Genomic DNA, 21,233 nt, shown 5'->3' with positions numbered 1-21,233 from the left:
TGTTTCCTCTCTGTATACGGCGTTGATGTTTTCACTATCTGATGTAACCTTTTATCGACCCGGACAGCGTCTGTGTGCGTGCACTAGTATCTTTCTCCATGTTTAACATCAGCAGGTGGCAGGGCTGTTGGGCAGCGCTGATAGATGCCATGGGTGGCCTCTGGTTGGCAGAGGTAGGCAGGAAGGAGGGCACACGCATCCCTAATCTTGTTTAGAGTCACGACTCCGGTGGAATGGGCACATTAAAAGCCCACGGTAGGGTGGTCACAGCACATACACATACATGCCCATTCCAAGAGTGGATGCGGTAGTGGGGTGGGCTGCTAAGATACCCGTGGCTTTGCAGGTCTCGATGCTCGCGCTGCCCATGGCAGTAAGGATGGGAAGAGCACCCCGGAAAAGGAATGTATCTGTGGAATAGATGTTGTGTCCTCTGTGCGCGCGAGCAGCTCTAGAAGACCGCGCGAGAGGTGGCATGGCTGCCAAGAGCCAAGATAAAAATAGCGAGGACAGAACAAGAGGGACTCGTGCTAAGTGGATTGGTTAGCAGAACTAAGCGGGTCTGAGGACTTCTTTTTAAATCAATAAGTCAGACAGGAGCATTCGTGTTTTTTTTCTTCCGCGCTTGGGCTAAGGATTGCAAAAAAATGCCTTGTTTGTCCCCCGGGTATCGTTGGCACTCATGTTATTCAGCGCAGAAAGCGGTTTACTAACTTGTTAGTGGCATGTCGCAAAATGATGTCCCCTCCCCCGGCGGATGTGAAGAGGGACCCAGGGTCTCCCATATATCACGCAGGCGTTAATTGACTTTGCTTGCCCCCCCCCCCCCCCGCGCCACAGGGGCTTGTTAGAGCCCTCTAATTTCACATTCTTTGGGAATAGTTGTACTGACCAAGTCATTTCTACCCACTCACTTGCTCACCAAGGGGACTATGCAGTCATGCTTTTGGGGGTTGTTTTCAGTTGAAGGCGTTTTATAGGGTGCGCTGTCGGTCCCTGAAGGCTGCCTCAGCACTAATCTAGGTTGCACAGGTTCCCCATCCAAGTTGTACAGGAAGCCTTTGGGCATCACACAGTTGGCCCCTGAATAATGCTCGGACAGATCATGGATGCTTCAAGGATGGCATGTGAAGGCGCTATGGCCAGTCCACCTAGGTGCCGCTGTCCACCTCAGAGATATGCAAACAGAACAATTGTTGGACAGAATCCCGAACAATATCAAACATACTCCCAGTACAGAGATCTGGCCTAAATCCATCGTCGTTTTGCTCCCCATGCCATTCCAGTTTACACCCAGCCATCATTTGCACACCTCAGAGACTGGCACACTTAGCACCTGGAGACATCATTATCTATTAGAGACTGTATGCTTGGCCCTAGAAATAACATGACCGGCCCCAAGAATTGTCATCATGATGTGGACTGCATGACAACTGAAGCCTGAGCTACACATCCCTATAGGCTGCAAGGTCAGGGGGTGCAGTTCTCAAAGTGGAGGCATGGATGTGTCCTTACACCTTCCAACATATACATAAATGTCTTCCCTGTAGGTTGTCCCTTTGGGGGTCATGGCTTTCCCATTGGTCTGGCATGGCTTGCCCATAGAGCTGGCACATCTAGGTGCTAGAGCTTGTATAGTTGAATCCCAGAACTTGTACCATCTTTGACTGGATGCGACACAGCCAGGCCATAGAGATGAGCCACTCGTCAGCTAGATGAAGACAAACATTGGAGGGTACAAAGTCGGTCCAGAGAGGTGGCTGAAAGACTGTTTGCAGGAGGCTTCACATTGTGGATTGATGGACACTTGGTATTAAGCAAGCTTATGTAGCCAGGGCAGCCTGCTCTGACCAGAAGGTCCAAAATAGCGAATTTAGGACCCCACACCGCAGGCTTTGCCCGTAGATCCACATCTGAAGCTCTGCTGGGGACTGGATTTTTTGTTATCTGCCCGAATCTACCTCATTATGGATGTGTCTTGAAGATATGTACATTCCATTTTTTTGCAGGATGCAAGTTGTTTAAAAAAAATATTATTTTGTTTAGCAGAAATATGAATGAAATGGTAAATTCTGTTCAAAGATGTATATTTTACTCCCAAAATAACGTTATACAAAGAAATCGAGTTATAAAACCAATTCTCTGGCAATTCCAAATTAATAACGTTGAACAGTAAAGACATTGCTGCTAGTGAGCCCATTGAGTACCAGCTCCTGACTACTAGCATGATGGGATCACTTCTGGCACGATGGAATTAACACTACCCCTTTGCAGGCCCTGTAATTCATATGCATATGTCTGGTCCTTTTCCCCCTCGCCAGTATGCTGACTGATGCTATGAACCCAAAAATAGGGCTTCCAGTCAACAACATTCTATACCAGCTTAAAGCCAAAATAATACGAAAGTGACAAAATAACCAAAAAGTTTGAAATACATCACTTGACAAACAAAAATACCACATAACCTGTAATAGTACAACACTGGTGTTAACTGTGCACCACTGAAGTGTGGACACATCCTCTGCTAGGGATGTGCCCCCTGTTGATTCAGCCCCTGCTTGACCAGGCCCTCGCCCTGAATGTTATACCCAAGGCTACCGAAATTATGTATGGGGGGGACCAGATTATGCTGCAGGGTTGACAAAATTAAGCTGCAAGTAATTCGATGTAATCCTTGCTCCTTGCGCCCACCACCTTCAATCGAGAACGCTACATGCGCCAGTCATTCTCCAGTAGTGCCAAAAGTATCTGGAACTCCTTACCTCCCGTCCTCAGCCTAACCACCTTCCTTGTCACTTTCAAAAAGCACTTCAACCTCCTCCTATTGGACAGGCCCCCCGGCTAAACACCCTGGACCATGCTTAAGTACTCTCTCCACCAGGATACGAAGTACCTTCGGTATGTGTCCCCACCATCTTAATCGATGCTTGAACTGTGTACAGCCTCTGACCAATCTGCAGCAGTTGCCCTAGTCGCATATACTAATGCAAATGTGTGAATGTAATTATTCTAACTGTAACTCGCTGTAAACGTATATCATGCTACTGTTGTAAAGCACTATGATGCCTTTGGGCCATGTCCGCGCTATATAGAATTGCAAAAATAAATAAAAGTGGTACATTTTGTGGCAGTACTACTTCATCTTTTTGCAGTTTGTATACATGTAAACACTATAGACAAATGTTTCATCTTACTGTTATCAGTTATCCTCTTACGTACAGCAATTGGCAACTGATTGGCGTCTAGTTAAACTGTGCAATGGGCTTACCATTGCACACCAACGCCTGGTCGAAGCTTTTAGAGTTTCTCAGATGTGATGTCTTCAGTGATGTAGAAACCCTTGTATGGGGTGCTTAGAGATGCAGAAACCCTTGTGTACAAATAAGGCACCGCCCAGATCTTTAGCAACACGTCTAAACTCACAGGTATTTTAAAAGACAAATAAATAAAAGCCAGGAGTGTCCAACTCCGGTCCAGGAAGGCCGGCTCCAGGCCCTTCGCAGGGTGGTCAGTGACTAGGTAATTAAGTGACATTAGATTCATTGTATGTACATTTATTTTATGTGGAGAGCTGAAAGGGATGGCTCGATCCAACCCTCCTGGGCTGACGTTGGACAGCCCCGCAGTAAACTATTGTTTTGTTGTTTGTGTTGCCGGTTAAAACGCTTTCACAAGCAGCAGCACGTTTCCCGCCCTCTTCTCTCCAGCCTGGCTGGAGTCTGGGACTCGTGTGTCAGGAGAGTACTAGCTCTGGAATTCGAAGAATGTGTCAGGCTGCTGTTGACAGGAGTCGCTCACCTTGTTTTTCTCCCCCCTCCCAACAGCTCGGACTCTGAAGGTAACTTTGACACACCTGAGGCGGAAACTCCAGTTCCATCTCCGGTGCGCGAGCCCTACGACCCGCCCCCAGGGCCGCAGGAGCCCCAGGCTCAAGCTCACGGTGAGTGCATATTTGCATGCCTCGCGCACCATCCCTGCGCTGTTATTTGCATTTATTTGGTTGTGAGTGATGCAGGTGTCAGCTGTGCTCTGAGGCTTGTCGACCTCTGGTTACTTCACCAGAGAACAATAGCTGTATATTTCAATGGTTGTTAGTTTTTTTATTTTTTTATTTTAGGCATAACTCTCCTCCGAGTTCCACGTAGGGCTGCCTCTGTTTTTAAGCATTACTTACTTTTGAAATAGTAGACCTTGCCCTACAAACAGCACCCTTCCCAAGCTCGTTGTTCTTCCTTTCCTGTTATTACGACCCACCCACTATGTGAGGGGCACACACTTTCGCCTTTCTTCCTGTAATATTTAAGCCCATCTCCATCATGAAGACTGGGAGCATGAGGGAGGGAATAAAGTAAAGGGACGACGAATGCAGAATTGGAGAAATGAATGTGTCTGGCAAATAATCTAGGCTTTGCCTACTCACCTGCTCTCCAAGTGCCATTGCTGTTGCAGAACTACCAAAGCAAATCAACTTCTTTGCAACCCTGTCACAAACAAAATACTAAGCAAAAACAGGAGATAATGCAAACACATACTTTATTATGACTGGAACACAACTCCTGTTAATAGTTGCCCTTTCATACTGATTGTTATTCTGTGGCCACAATTGATGCTCGGTTCTGCCCATGAGCCGCCATTCCTCTGGTGGAGTGAGCCTGAACAGTCCCAGCTGGTGATTTCCCTGTCTGAGACTAGGCCAATATAATTGCCACTTGTGTCCACCTGCTAAGTGATGACACAAATGCTCTGAAGTCTATCTTGGGTAGACCAAAATTGACAATAAAAAAAAATTCTGAAATTTGCAGGGTAACAGGTGTTGGTATTAATCAGCCCGGCGATACCCTCCGCACCAAACTAGAGATAAAAAGCGGAGTTGGGCACTGAAATCTGAACCCGTGTCGCTGAGGCAGCCCACAGACTTTACCAGTAGAACATTTTCCCACGGATATGTTGTGATGGCTACATCTGCAGGCCAAGCGAGGCAGCAAGAGAGGGAGCTCGGTATGTTGATGCTTCAGATGCTGCGATAGAAATGTAGTCAGTAGACCTCAGCTGCCATTATTGGAAAGATTAAACAGATCGTTTATGCTGAGCATCGTCTGTACTGAGCAGGTTCCAGGTCTAAATTCTACTAGGACAACCCAACTTGGATCAACCCATTGGACTGATGTGTTTGTTGCAGAGATGCAGGTGTAACCTGCAAATTACAGCTTCTTGTTTTTGTACATTCCATAAATTGAGTTTTCACTGATATCCATTCAGTAGACTTGTTATATTGCTTGCTTCTCTTGAAGAGAGGATTTGTTCATTCACAGGGTGTTTTATAGCACCGACCAGGCCTGAAGGACTTAGGAGCACTGCACATTTGCAATACACAGGAAACAGGTGCACTGAAAAAAAACATCTTTCTAGGTAGTCATGTGCACATATAATAATATTGCAGGCAAATGCAAGAAAGTTGTACATGCAAGTAAAGGATCATTGGCATGGTAAAGTTAGGGAGACTGGTCCTTGCAAGAGCAGAGGAGCACATGGTATAAACTTGATAGATATGTACATTTAACTTGTAATAATATACTGAAATGAGTCAGGATCGCTTGACAAATAGAGATTGGTGGCAGGTCATTCCATGTGCAGGTGATTGTAAAGCACCAGTGAAGAACATATGTCACCATTGTGCATACATTACTTAGAATAAGTCACAATTGGCCAATATAGTCTGAGTATTTACATACTATATTGACGTTGGAAATAGTGAGCAGCAAATTAGAAAGCCAACGTTAGTGTATGAATCACATGTTCAAACATGGGCATAACTTGGTGATATTATTGGTGGGCAAGAATCTTTTGAGTTCATGTTTGAAGGAGAGCTTTCCTTAAGGGGTGAGAATTCCATAGTTTCAGGGCCGGCCTGGAGAAAGTGCTAGCCAGTATTTTCTGTGTTCGTTTAGGGACTTCTAGAATGAAGCACTTTTGCTGGTAGAAGCGCAACCTTACTCTGAAATATTTGTGTGTAGATTAACTGCTTTCTTAGCAGGGCTACAGGAATTATGTGATTCCCAAGCGTTTTCTACATAATTAAGGAATGTCTCATTTGTCACATAGACCATTATCTGCTACGTGATCTGCAGATTATGACAAAAAAAGTTGCTTCTATCTCATATGGATCAAAAGTTAATAAAAATGTTGACCTGTTTCAGCGCAGTGGAAGGCCCTTTTCAAAGTTTGACTAGGCCACCATGTCACTTTTTTTGGATTTGGGTGTTTAAACTAGTACTAACTGGCCGAAACCTTTGCACAGACAGTGTTAACTTGTGTAAAAATGACAACATAAGGAAATAATACCATCTAAATGTGTTGCTCTGCATAATTTGTTCTTTCTTGCTTAATAATTTAGTCAACCCTACCGCATAGTTTATCTCTCTCCTGCCGCCTAATTCCAGTGGCCCTGTTCATATGTAATTCAGGCGAGCTTTAAGGAGCACTGTGCGTTTGAGCTCTTTTAGCACTGGATTTATGTGGTCTTCACTCCAGATGTCCACCACAAGAGGCGCTCAGCTTGGAGTGTTGTTTTTAGGGTGCAAGCCTGGCTTTAGGAAAGGCCAGTCAGAAGGTCATTGCCATAGCATATTATGTTAAACATCAGAGCTTGAACAACATGTCTAAAGTTCTAAATGTTATCAAAGGTTTTAATTTTCTTGATATCCTCAGTTTGACCTTTGCACGTTTGACCTATGTTTAATTTATTCATTCCGGTGGAGTCTCTTGTCTGGGTTGAATCAAAGCGGTTTAGCAGCAAGCACAACTTCCAACAATTTCTTTTATCATCTTTCAGCAATTTCTTCTCACTTGTTGTTCTTTAGACATTTTATTCATATTTAATTAGACAGTATTTTTCTTTTCAGAGAGTTTAAGTAGGTATCCCTTCTTCATGTCTCTCTAAGTAAGCATTGTGGCCGTTTCCCACGCACTAACAATGTGCTTAGTTGCTCGATATGCAGCTGGTATAGGGTGCGGCCGATTGCCATTACATACAGCGATAAGAGACTCTTGTTTTTTTTTGTTTTTTTTGCCTTTCTGGTGAAAATCCACTTATGTGACTGTCTCACATCGGGAGACAGATCTAGCGGGTTGTGGGTCGAGACGTTGTGGGTGGGTCCCAGACCAGTTGGACCCGCCCACTGATGATGAAGTTGCACTTTTTGTCCTTATGAAACTTTCATTAAAATGTCTCTGTATTCAGCTGTAATGTGAAGCTTCAGGGCTCCGCGGCCTAGCGTCTCCCCGGGCAGCCCGTGAAAGGAGAGACCCTGCTCGTACTGCGACCCTAATTCCCTTCAGCGCAGGCCGAGGCCGGCAGAAGTGTCCTGTGAAGAGTGATATGGGAAGTAAAATCATATGAAAGGAATGCGCTGTTTTTCCAGACTTCTCCTCAAACGTTGCCCCCCCCCCTCCCCTCCCGTGCGTCAGTGAGGGAGATTTGTACAGCTGCCCCATTCGTTTGTAGCACCTACAGGATGTAGTTGAACGCCTTGTGAGATAGCTTTTTCAAGCCCTGGGGAAGAAAACGCGGGAATTGCGCCTCCCAGCCCCCACCCTCTCTCCTGGCTGCCTTTTGCAGAAATACTTCCATTGTCATGTGGGTCAGTGCAGGGCTTGCCCTCTGTCGCTGGTTGTTTGCCTTTGCTTCTGTCACAGCTGTTGTAAGCGCCTGCATGGGGCGTGTTTGTGTGATATCTTTCAACGTTATCAGCAGGGGGATGGCTGTGGAGCAGAAACAGCTTGGAGATGTTGAAGGCTGGGATAAGCATGAGAGATAGCTCTGCTGGTCAGAAGGCCAGCTGGCGTATCACTTTCCCAACGGGGTTTTATCCCCACAAGCCACAATAATGAGGGTCAGTCGTGTCTGAGCAACATTAGAACGTGCAGTCATTTCCCGGAATAGTCGAGGTTCCTAAATTTACATTGCAGGCCTCCACGCAGCAGAGGTCGCAGTTAGTGTGAAGGCCGAGGAGCCTGTTCTGTTTATCGGGGAGGGGGTGCAGAGGGGAGCAGCGTGGGCAACGTGGAGTACTGATTGTAATCAGATTTCTGCGATTAGGAGGAAAAAATCGTGTATTTTACCCTACCATTTTCGAATGCAAATACAGCACTCAATAAATCGCCATTCACTCTGACACGAATCCATGTAATTCTTTCCAAATACTAAGCTCCCCTCAGTATTCACTATTAATTTGAATAATGTATGGAAAAGATGACTTTGCAAGAAAGAATGAATGACGTCGAATAGTGTATATATTCTTGAAAAAGATCAATCTGACATTTTGCTTTCTGGCCTCCTCCTGCTCAACAGTCTGCCACAACTTACAGCGTCCTAATGAAATGCATTATCCAATTGGAAAAACGTAAAATGTTTCCCCATCCCCCTTCAAAATGTGGTGGTGGACTTCTTAGCTGCTGCTGCTAGCTCAAAATATATAGACGACTTAAGATGGGTGTGGTCTCTATGTGCTTCAGGACCCTACTTATCAATCCGCCTTACCCTGTAGGGCCCTCTTTGTTTCCTCCCCACCAGGGTTTTCATGGCGGTGCAACCGCCATGAAAACCATGGCGAAGAGGAAACTCCTAATATACTTGGCAGGACCGCGGCGGTCCCTCCAAGCATGTTGCCTCCTGACCACCACGACACCGCCAAGGAAAGGCGGTTCCCTGGTGGCTGTGGTGGGGCAATGGCAGTCCGACTGCCCTAATTATAATAGGGCGGTCGGGAGACCACCACTTCTGTGCCCCCACAAGTCTGGCGTTCTGTGGACTGGCAGACTCGTAATTGAACCCTTAGTGGTTGAATTTGCTTGCATTGTATTGTTTATTTTCTTAAACGTGCTGAAGAAAATTGTAAAGGATAGTGAACTGCTGCAAGGAGCGAGACTGACGTCACAGTGCGCCGCACTGGGATTTGTCGGTTGGTGTAAAGCCATGCTGGGATTGGTTGAATATGTTTACGTTATAGAAGGTCACACTGTTCTTGGTTGAGATTGCCGAACAAAGGATTGTGGGAACAAAATTATTTCCTCGTTTCACTGAAAAACATTTGTGAATACTAAATATTATGTGGAAATTACAATTTTCTAAAATATATGACCATTAGTACAGGGAAATGTGACAATGTGACGATACTAGCTAGAGAGGGAGAAGAAGTACCACCTGAGGGTATGTCAGGATACGCTGTCATGATGGATAAAGGGTTACTCACATGTATTTGGCTCACACTGTTACACAAAATGACAAAAGATGATGTCTTATAATGCCCTCATTTTGGGATGTTTAGTTTGAGGATTATCGAGAATTTAAGGAGAAAATGATATGAAATGAGACCGCCTCCTAGACCTGCTCAATTTGAAGCACTTAACATATAGGAGTACAAAACCCATCAGAAAGAAAAAGAGAAATAACAAGGGAGATGTAGGAGAGCCGTAAGTACGTATGCAGATGCTAGCTGGGATGCACAACAGAGAATTTGGAGATCTGACATTACTGAGGGAATGAGAATGTATTCTGTCATAACAGTAGGAGATGAGGTTAAGGGTAAGCGAAAGGAGAAGAAAAATCATTTATAAGCACACAAGACAAACATTATAGCTGATGATGAGGATAGTGACTTTTTGAGTGACCTATTGTTAAATTGTCCCCCACTGTACAATTAATCCATATCTGAAGAACTGACAAATGTGAATTCAAATGGAATTCCTAATGCACCTACTGTACCTGTAAGTCTAAATGAGCCTGCTCTTATTCCTCCTATAAGAGGAGAGTCCAGAATGACAGCCCCTTTGAACTCGTGTTTGAAATGCTCCCAAAGCTTTGACTGTCACAAGTAGATTCAGATAGAATTCCTAATGCACCTAATAAACCTGTAATTTCAAATGAACATACACTTGTTTCTCCCATAAGTGGAGACATGAGAATGACAGCTTCTTTGAACCCAAGCGCTTTAAATGCTCCATATGCTTTGACTGTTCCTGTTACTATTGATCTAGTTGTACCACTTTATAAACCTGGGTTACAGGAAAATACTGCAAACACATTAGTCATTCCTACTGGGATAAATGCTTCAGCTACTACCTCTATGGACTCAGCTGTGAGACAAGTTCTTCAGACTCCTATATTTCGGAATCGAAATGCTATGCATTCAGTACCTGCGAATTCTAGGTTAAATCGGATGCACTTTACTCCAGCTAACAGAATGGTCCATAGTTCACTACCATTTTACCTACCTAAAATGGGTGAACCTCCGCAAATAAATTACTCTGTCACTGAAACGACAGTACCCATGGAAATGAAATCTTTATTGATTTAGTTGATTAAAACTATACCAATTTCACAATAGAAAAAAATAACACATTTAAAGAAAAAGATAAAACAGGCCTATAAAGCATCGCTATTAGCCATGGCAGGTGAAAATGTGCATTAAGTGGAATTGGCATTAGTGCATATATTATGGTTAAAAAGGTATAAAAGTCAATGGCATTCCAATCTTCCATGGACAATAGTTAAAACAGATGAAAGTGCAGAGTGGAGGAGTTATTGTCTCCGTGTAAAGAGTTTGGTTGGGAGGGCAATCACTGGGTCACACCGTAAAATAGTTATCAGTTTTTGAACTGCAGTGGCATGTTTGGGGGGAGCAAGCTTCTTGACATATTTGCAACACCTTGCTAGGGTTTGAGTGTCTGTGTGGGAGAAACATAGTGCCGTTGCCTCCAGGCATGATTGGATCCCCTCTTTTAAATAGAGTGGCTTGAGAAGAGATCTCCTGGGTGCGCCGAGCGAAGGACCGCAGCACTGGAGTTGGAGCCCTGTTTCGGTCAAGTAGTTGTATAATCTGCAGGCCCCTTACTCTTCACGTGAAGCCAATTGGTTGAAGTCAACTGATTGCAGACCTAGCAGGTGCATAAACAAGATATTTCTGTGAGCTTATCTGCTTCGACTGTCTAAAAGGTATGGTAATGGCTTTCCTGGTAAATAAGAGTCCTCAATGGAGATAGAATGGTTGAGGCCTTTGAAGACCAGAGGTCCAGCTGATGTGAAATTAGTTTCACCTTTCTGTTTATGACCCTTTTACAGGCAGTGTAGGGAATGAAGTCCAAATTTAGCGCTGTGCCTTCAATTTGTAGTGTGCTCATAGACCTTTTGGTTGTTTGGTGACAAGGATTTCCTGGGCTCTTGAATGTTTTCAAGCAGGCTTTGAGGGTGTTTTCAGGATCTTTTAATACTCTTATGTATAATTTCAGGGTGTCGGCCTTGCAGGTAAAAGATTGTCTCGAGAGGCCCAGCTCTTGCCGTGATCTCAACCTGCGTATGTATTTGGGGAGTTGAAAAACTCACTTAAAGGTCTGACATTGGGCATGGTCTAGGCTAGCCGCGCATGCCACTGGAAAGGCCTGTTGCCCATAGTATAAGGCGAGGAGAACAGTGGTGTTTATGACCTTTAATATAGGGTCAGCTGAGGCACTGCTTAAGGTCAGGTCGAGGATGGTCCCATGGGAATATCAAACTCTGATGTGCCTTTATTACACGCCTCACCTGAAGTGAGTAGAAACACAAATAGTGAAGAATTACATTTGAATACTCCAATGGAGAAATTGGGTCTTACTCCTCAAAAAATTGTTGATTGGCTAAAAGGGTTAAGTACCCCAGTTACTAATAAAAATCATGTGAATGATCAAATGCCAGAGAAAGAAAAAGAATTGGATGTGGCCAGGTTTAAAAATGAATTAGAAGAAATGATTTTGAGACACATTGCCCAATTTGACTAAATACCCATCAGGTCAAGGAACTACTGTTTCTGTGCAAAGACATTACCCGAAGAGCCAGACACACTCATGAAAGGTTAACTGAATTAGCTCAGAAATATGAAATTGATGTGCAGAAGTCCAAGGTGTTACACAGGACTTATCACCTAGATTTTAGTGATCAAGATCTTGCTAACATGAGACCGACCGGAATGAAATTACAGATTGAGGAAATAATGACATTACTCAGAAAATGGAGTGAACTTGATAAGTGAGAAGGTAGATGTTCAAAGGAGAAGGAAATGAAAACTGTTAGAGTACAGGTGCCTTCACTTGTAATCGACAAAGGAGAAGAGGACGTTTGAATACTTCCCATAAGAGAAGTACCTGGAGGAGAGTATGCACATGTGCCATGGACTAGGAGTGATCATTTGTCTTTCACTAATGAATTCCAGAAACTGAGAGAAAATCCAGTAGAATGGTACAGACCACTTGAGTGGTTTGTGATTTCAAAGGTTTTGTGGAAAGATCTAGATACCTTATATGACATTGTGGTTCCAGATGATATATGGACAGAGTGTAAGGTGTCTAAAGATTGACCAGATGTAGAGCCACCTCGATATCCTAGAACAGATGCACCATCACTAGTAGTATTGAGGAAATACAAACAGGTGATTACTTTCCTGCAGACCAAAATCTCTCAACAAGGATCAATTGGCTAAAATTTACCAGAACAATAAAGGAACGTAAGGAATCAGTCCATGCCTATTACAAAATGTTGATACAGGGTTTTAGGCAGTACAGTGTAATGGAAACTGTGTCCAAAAAAGATGTGGGACATTTTGTTTACTGATTTGTGTACAGACTGAGACCTGAGATTTCATCAATGGTTCAGCAGAATTTGATTTATTGGCAGAATAAACCAATTGACGGAATTCTGCGATATGCAAAGTACTGTGGAGATGAAATGGAAGTGAAGCATTAGAAGCTGACGGAGCATTTGATGATTGCACAAATGAAAGCTGTGCAGAGTGGTCAGAATCAGTTGGGTTTTAATAATACAATTCCAATACAGGGTGGATATAATAAGGTTCCAATGATGCACGGTGTTGATGGATTTCAACAACAGAATTTTCAGCCACAAGGTAGAGGTTGTGGTATCCCAGTACATTCGAGAATGGGTGTTGATGTGTCACCTTTGAAGAACACAAATCCTTGCAAATTAATCCCACAATGTAACTACGAATATTTATGGAACTCAAGGAGTGGCCCAACAGTATTCTATGACCCAAAGAGATGATTTTGGCTCAGAGCTGTCAGCATGACGGGACCTGAGAGGGGAGGAGGACTGCATGCTTGGCGTAGCCTTAGAGTTAGGCCAGAGTGGTTGCTATGTGGACGGTGAGGCAAATGGGAATCCGGTCTCATTCCATGTTGACACTGGTGCTACCCGCTCTAATGTAAAAACAGCAGAGGTTCCTAACCTACCCCTTGGAAGAAAGAATCCAAGTTGTAGGAGTTACTAATAAACAGGAGTCCACCCCAGTTTCTGAAGCAGTACCAGTTAAAATAGGATCCTTTGAGGATCAACATCAATTTGTGGTGTGATTTAATTCTAGTGAATGACATTTGTTATGCAAACTAAATTATTCAATAGATTGTACCTCAAATTGTATTGAATTCCACACAAAAGATGAGGATGTTGTTTTTAAACTTGCTTGACAGAGATCCGATATTGAAACGTATCCCCTATTGACTAAAGATGACCTGTCGAGAGAATTGAGAGATACTGTGTTGCCTATAGTCTGTGACTTTACAGATTAAGACATCAGACTTATTAAAGGTGTAGAACCAGTCCGTATCACTGTAAAGCCAAATGCTGAATTCCTAAGAATCCCACAATACAATTTGATACCTGATACTTTTGCCGGAATTACTCGTGTTATTGACCCAATGATTGAGCTAGGAATCTTAAAGAAGGTAATGGGAAGTCCATGTAATTCACCCATTATGGGCTTACAGAAGCTGAATAGCAAGTATTGTAATGTGCAGGATTTGAGAAAGACTAATTCGATTGTGGTACAGAATCCAGGTGTGATATTCTGTCAGATTCTATGTGAAGCTGAATGGTTTTCCATCATTGATTTATGTAAGGCGTTTTTTTTCTATTCCTTTGCATGAGGATAGCCAGTACCTCTTTGCTTTCCATTTCAGCAGTCGTGTTTTGGCATGGTACAGGGTCCCACAAGAGTATACAGAGAGCCCCTCAATTTTTAACCAGCTACTTAAAAAGAATCTTGAGTCCTTGGTGATGCCTTACTATTCAGTTCTGGTAGAGTATATTGCTGACCTATTAGTGGCATGGAATACTCAAAAAGCATGCAGGAATGACACAATTGCTTTATTTAATCATTTAGCTAGAAATGGACATAAAGTGTGCCAGACTAAATTGCAGTTATGCAAAAAGCGGTCCTGTATTTAAGACATCTAATTGGGAGCAAGGGAAGTGTCCCAAGAAAGAATCACTGCAATTCTTAACATGAGTCCACCAACTACTCAGAAAGAAGTCTGCATGTTCCTGGGAATGGTGAGCTACTGTCGACAGTGAATTCCCAACTTTTCCCTGACAATCAAACCTCTCCAGAGGATGACACACAAAGACGTGTCTTGTCTGGTGCCATGGGATGACAGTTGTGTGGATGCCTTCACAGAGCTGCAAGAATGTCTTTGTCATGCTCTGGGAGTGCCTGATTACAATATATGCTTTGTGCTATTTTGCAGTGAGAGGGAAGGCTGTGCTCTTTCAGTGTTAAAACAAATGCACAGCAGTGCTCGCAGACCAGCAGCCTACTTTTTGGCTAAATTTGAACCTGTTCCCGCCACCTTGCCTGGATGTTTGAAAGCGGTTGTGTCCACATCTGAGTCTTGAACAGTGAGAAAGCATAGATATGGATTCATCCCCTCACTGTGTTTGTACCCCATTCAGTTGAAGTACTGTTAACTCCTACTCGAACAAGGTACCTCACTAATAGCCGGCTCACTTAATATGAGCAGATTCTTTTAGGCACAGAGACTGTCGCCCTTAAAAGGTGTTCAATTCTGAATCCACCAACTCTATAGCCCCTTTCTGGTAATGAAACTGTGAATGATGAAGTTGAACTTTAATGGTCTTGATGCGACTAAACTGTACCAAACCAAGACCTGACATACAAGATGTGCCATTGCTTGAATCCGATCATGTGCTGTTTGTCGATGGCTCTTATTTGCGAGATCATGAAGGAAATTTGAAAGCTGCCTATGCCATTTGTACTGTTGCAGGTGTTGTAGAAGCTTCATGGTTGCAAGGAGTCTTTTCAGCGCACATGGCTGAATTGGTTGCTTTGACGGGGGCTTGCAGCGTATCAGACCAACTAAGAGTGAAAAAATTCACTATCAGTCAGTATGGATTTGTCATCGTACATGACTTTGGGCAATTGTGGTCAGTGTGGGTTTATGACTTCCTCCGGTCCCCCAATATGAAACGGAGAAAGCGTAAGGAACCTATTGCATCCCTACAAATGCCCACCCAAATTGCAGTAGTGAAGTGTGTTGCCCATAGACAAGGCAGTGTCTAAGTGACAGTCGGCAATCTAATTACTGATGAGATTGCCAAGTATTGTGCTTTAAATGCACATGCTTTTAATGGAAACATGGTCAATAAAACTTCAGATGTCACAAATTGCAACGTATTGTTAATTGCTGATTGTTAGAACTGGAGATCTCTATTTGGCAGAGATAGGTACCTTTGACCAAATAGGGACCCTTTCTTCTAGTCAGGGTAATGGGGTACACTCCTAAAATAACCCCTGGTCACCCCCTTGGTAGCTTGGCACGAGCATACAGGCTTATCTCAGAGGTAGTGTGTAAAGCATTTGTGAACACATACAGTAACCCAGTGACAACACTACAGATGGACCCCACACAAGTTGTAGTATAAAAATAAGTATTTTTATATAGACTTAACACAAGACCATAAACGACAAAAATCCACAATACTGTACTTTAAAAATGGTAGAAATAGCTTAGTTCTCTTAGGTTGTAAAATGCGACACTTTGAGTTCAATGTACCTTAGGATGCGTAACGCTATACAACGAAAGTGGTGCAGGGAAGGTGATGCATCGGTTCCTTACACGCAAGAACGGTGATGTGTCGGGTCCTTACTGATGCGTAGCGGATGCGTTGGTTCTTCTCTGCGAGGGGAGGTGATGCGTCGGTTTCTTACTGCGCTTTCGTGGCGATGCGACCCGCAACGCTGTGATGTTATGAAGATCCGGTGTGATGAAACAAAGATGGCGTCTTCTTCTTGATGGCCGTGCGGCGACTCAACGATTCTTCTGAGCCACGACAGGCCCTGCGACACGCTTCCCGGTGGCGCGACGGCGCCTGATGCGGCGTCGATCCTCTTCTCCGGCGATGCGAGACGCTTTGGCAACAATGCAACAACTTCAGTGGGGACACGCTTTCCCAGCAATGCGACGACAGCAGCTGCGATACACTTCTCCGATGATGCGGCGGCGTCTGGTGCAACGTCGATCCTCTTCTGCAGCGAGGCGCTTTCGTGTTGTGAAGCGACGGCGGCAGTTCGGCGACACGCTTCTTCTTCGTGCTTCCAGCTCCTTGCGACACGCAGTCCCACAGAAAGCCCAACACAACTGCAGGCACTTCCAAAGACGTCTTGGGGAGCTGGTGGGTGAAGTATGTTGTCCCCGAGACTTCAGCAGGAGGCAGGCTCTTTCTCAAGCCCTCGGAGATCTTTCACAAGTTGAATAAAGCACACACAAAGTTCCTTTCTCCTTTCTTTGGCAGTCAGGCAACCACTGCAGGCCAATCCCTCAAGCTTAGGGATAGTCTCTCCTCAGTCTCTCTGGTTCCTCTCCGCCGCAAAGGTTTCTTCTTGTTTCCCAAAAGTGATCTAAAGTTCTGGGGTCTGGGTCCCCCTTTTTATAAACAGTTTCTCTTTGTTCTCTGAAGGCAGAGAGGCCTTTGCGTAGTCCAAACCAGTTCTTGTCAGTCCTGGAGCACTTTGTTGACAAGACTCCTTCTTTCCTTTCACAGTGTAGGCCAGGGACATCGGACACACCACAGGAGGTGGAGCCAGCATTGTGGAGGGAAGGCACCGCCCTATTCAGGTCCCAGGTGCAACTCCTCCCACCCATCTACATGCAGGTCTCTCTATTCAGCCCTGTGCTAACTCACCCAGTCTCCTGGAAACCCCCAGCCCCTGTCACTCAAACTCCAGACAAGGAATACACAAATTAGCAGAGGCAGGCTTGGATGGTTAGACAAGAAAATACCTACTTTCTAAAAGTGGTATTTTCAAACACAGAATGTTAAAACCAACTTCAATAAAAGATGCATTTTATCATTCTGAGTTCAGGCATACTAAACTCGAATTTCTACCTAGTTCCCTGAGTCAGTTAGGATTATAAGATGTAATAATCAAACTGCCCATTCTGGCCTATGGGGAACAGGTAGCATTGCAATAGTGAAAAACGAAAATGGCGGTAATTCACTATTAGGACATGCCACACACATCAGGGCTTGTCTTACCTTTTACCTACAATGCACCCTGCCCTTGGGCCTACCATAGGGGTGACTAATATGCAGAAAAGGGAATGTTCAGGGACTGGCAAGTGGGTGCACTTGACCAGTTAACATGGCAGTACCAGACTGCACCCAGGCTCTGCAATGGCAGACCCGAGACACACTTTTACAGGCTGCTTCTGTGGGTGGCACAACCAGTGCTGGAAGCCCACCAGCAGCATTTGGTTTACAAGCCCTGGGCACACTCAGTGCACTGTACTAGGTTCTGACAAGTAAACAAAATCAGCCAATCATGGAATCACTAATCCATACATCAATTTACCATAGGGAGAGCATATGCACTTTAGCACTGATCAGCAGTGGTAAAGTGCCCGGAGTCATAAAACCAACAAAAACAAGTCAGACAAAATACAGGAGGAAGGCAAAAAGTTCAGGCATGACCTTGCAAAAAGGGCCAAGTCCAACACAGATGATACTTAGGAGGAAGTTAAAAGGTTACAGAAAGCAGTACCAGAAGCTGAACAGCAGCATTGGATTAGATCTGGTTGTACTAAGAGGGAAGATGATGTTTGGGTTTATACTGGTGGCAGATCTGTGTTACTTTATAGTCTGTTACCACTTATGACTAGACATTATCATCATCCCACACATGTAGGGAGAGATGCAATGATATGTCTCTGCAGATAGACGTGGTTTCTCACAGATGTGTAGTGTGTCAACAACAAAGTGCTGGAATGAAAACACAAGTCACAATGAGTCATATAGGGAGACCAGGAAGTCCTTTTAACCAAAATGCAAATGGACTTCATTGAGATGCCCATTTGCACCGGTTAGAAATATGTTTTGATGATCATTTGAATCTTTTCAGAATGGGTGGAAGCCTACTCAACACGAAGAAATGATAGTCTTACAGTAACCAAACTGCTGTTGAGAGAGTTGATTCAGAGATTTGATTTTCCGACTTCTCTTGAGTCAGGAAATCATTTTAACAATGAGCTCCTGAAGATGTTGTGTGCAGCATTACAAGTTGGGCAGAAGCTACATTGCGGTTATCATCCAGAGGCTTCTGGACTTGTGGAACAGATAAATGGCACATTGAAATCCAGATTGGCAAAGGTGTGCGCTTCTATGTCTTTGAAGTGGCCTGATGCTTTGCCTCATGTGTTGATGAGTTTGTGAAGTACTCCAGACAGGAGAACAAGATTGTTGCCTTATGAAATCATCATGGGGAGAACTATGAGACAGCCAGCTGTGCTTGTAAATGCTCTTGTAAACATCACAGATGATTTGATTTTCGCACTACTGCAAAATTTTGGCTGATGTTGTAGGTTCTGTGTTTCACTAGGGTGGACAAGCTGCAATTGCAACTCAACAGGAGCAGTGCAATGACCTCAGTCATGGGTACTGGGTAATAGTGAAGAAGCGCATACGCAAGTCGTACTTGGAACCTCATTGGCGTGGCCCTTACCAGGTGATCCCGGTAATCACTACTGCTGTTAAGTGTGGAGGTCTCCCGAAGTGGGTACATGCTGCTCACACTCTCCGAGTCCCATGTCTCCTTGATGATATAACAGAATCCTGCTCCTGATGTGCCGGTGGTTACAGTGAGACAGAGGGAGCAGATTAGTCAAGCTGTTGGGGACCAGCAAGCAGATGGGACTGCACTCGTTTGCCCTGAGGGAGGTCCAAGAGATTCCACTATTATAGGTACCAATGCGTCAACGCTAGTATAGTTGACTGGGACAGAAACAGACCTTAGCGAAGGTCCTGGTGCAGCAAGAAAGCAAGTTGTAACCGGAGACTGTTTTCCAAGAAGCCAAGACATTCTGAGACGCTGTCTAACTGAAGTGAGAGTGCCTCAAATAATTCATGAAAGTTCTGATCAGTCTGATCTGAGTGACAGCAATGATGAACATCCAGCTGTGAGGAGATCAAAAAGAGCGAGAGTACCCAGCCAAATGTACTCCTCTCCTTAATGGACTTATCTGGCAGCCAATGACTGGGAGAGAGCATTTTATACCTTTTTGCTACAACAATTTGAGTCCACCTAAACCTCCTTGATTAGGACTTTGCTGTGGGGTTGTGGTTCAAACTTGTTGGACCATTGAATGGAGTGGCTCAATTTATCCTGAACTTATTTATCAACAAAGCCCATCTTAGCATTTATTCATCCTGAAAAGGAGTGCTTGAACTGTGCATTGCTATCTGGTTTGAACTTGCTGAACTGCTGAAAAACAATTGCTGCTAATCTTTCAAAGCTAATATGGTCTGAAACTTGATAAGTGATGGATCCTACCACAGCAATCACTCTTTGATGCAAACATACATATATGCAGGAGTATTTACGGTTGCTATAATAATGTTTTTTTTATTTTTCTTTTTTTGTCCTCATATGAAGATAACATGCTCCAAGAAAAAGAACCAAGAAAAGATAGTATCTAACCCAAGTTGAAGTCTGAAGGAATACTCCTGTAATTACTGGTTTAAGGACACCCCTCAGAAGCGAGGAGAATGCAATGTAGCCACCAAAAACCAAACCTTCAACTCCTTATAAGGGTTTTCATCCTTGTCTTGAGTCTGCATTGGCCCACGTTGACGTTGCCCATATTAATAGGCCTTCTCAGCCCATGCGCTATAATAATGTTAGTTACATTACTTAGGGGCATATTCACAAGGACTTGTCTCCGAATTATCTCCACCTTAACGCATCAAAAGTGGAGATAGATCTAACACCCCATTCACAAGCTGGTGCAAACTGCAGACATCGCCAGTATTCCCGCGACAACTGCCCCAAAATTAATCTCCACGGTGAACACCACCAACTAACCCTAATGAGATGCAGAGTAGGCGTTCCTGTGCAAAAACACATGAAAAAACCACAGCACCACTTTCACAACGAAATGCCAGATCCGCGATGCGAGTCAAAAACACGCGATAAGCTGCTGTAGCCACAGGTATTTAACACCTGTCTTTTGCTGGTGTTAAGCAGGACGACTACCTGCAGCACGAAAGGGAGTCCAGCCAAGAGCCACACCGGAAGACCCACAGATGCCATTGAGACAATGATCATGCAGCACCGATACCAATGAGGGCCACCACACCTACCGCAACCACCCCAGGCCCGCCACCACCATCAGGACCCATCCCGCCTCCCACCCAGGAACACCACAGAGGCAGCGTACACAAGTGTGGGAGCTCGTGGGCGGGAGGAGCAGCTGTGTGGCAACCTAGCACACAGTGAGGCCGCTCATGTGCCCCGTGCTGGGCATATCATCCATTCTTCCCAAGGTCACAGACATCCCACCACACCCACGACCGGCCTCTGTACGTCTCCTGTATGCATGCAGATGGTGAAGTCACTGTTGGGATGAAAGGTCCTTTGTCTGAACTATCCGGCGGTAGCACATCTGCAGCTCCGAGCAGGAACTTGCATGTGGCCAGCACCCCCTGACCGATACGATGGCATTTGCTTGCGACTCCCACACTACAGACTGCCCGACGTGAGCCCAACGCGTACACATCCCACACGCAGACATCCTTGGTCATAGTTACCGTGCGTGAAGTGGCCTTACCACATACTCCCACCCCAAGCCTGCACCCGTTACACACAGACACTGCTCATTGCACCGAGCTGTGCCATTTCATCCACAGCAGTTGCGCTGGGCAAGCCAGTGCCGCTTCAAGCAGAGCCACTGACGCAATGGCAGACCATCCCGGACACATGCTCGCCTCCAATCACGTGGATCTGTACCGTGCACGTCTGCTGCATGTACTGGGGGCACTGCCATTGGCAGTGCTGCGGATCAGTTACCGGCTGAGCTTCCGCCTTGCCAACGTCACCTGCGTTCAGCCTGTTTTGCAT

General features: G+C 44.7%; 1 protein-coding gene across 16 annotated transcripts in view; it reads left to right on the top strand.

Annotated features, from left to right (window-relative positions):
• Nucleotides 1–21,233, top strand: part of TACC1 (transforming acidic coiled-coil containing protein 1) — a 622,392-nt gene that overhangs the window by 293,060 nt on the left and 308,099 nt on the right. For all 16 annotated transcript variants that reach the window (XM_085633924.1, XM_085633923.1, XM_085633919.1 and 13 more), the window contains one exon: nt 3,825–3,940. Coding sequence is in view for 11 of the 16 variants with exons in the window: in XM_085633919.1 (XP_085490045.1) it covers nt 3,825–3,940 (116 nt within the window). In the remaining 5 variants the exon portion in view is untranslated. The remainder of the gene's footprint in view (nt 1–3,824; nt 3,941–21,233) is intronic.

Source organism: Triturus cristatus, chromosome 11, assembly GCF_964204655.1.
Source record: "Triturus cristatus chromosome 11, aTriCri1.1, whole genome shotgun sequence".
NCBI lineage: Eukaryota > Metazoa > Chordata > Amphibia > Caudata > Salamandridae > Triturus > Triturus cristatus.
The sequence above is the reverse complement of the archived record's forward strand: the minus strand, read 5'-3'. Positions and strand labels throughout refer to the sequence as shown.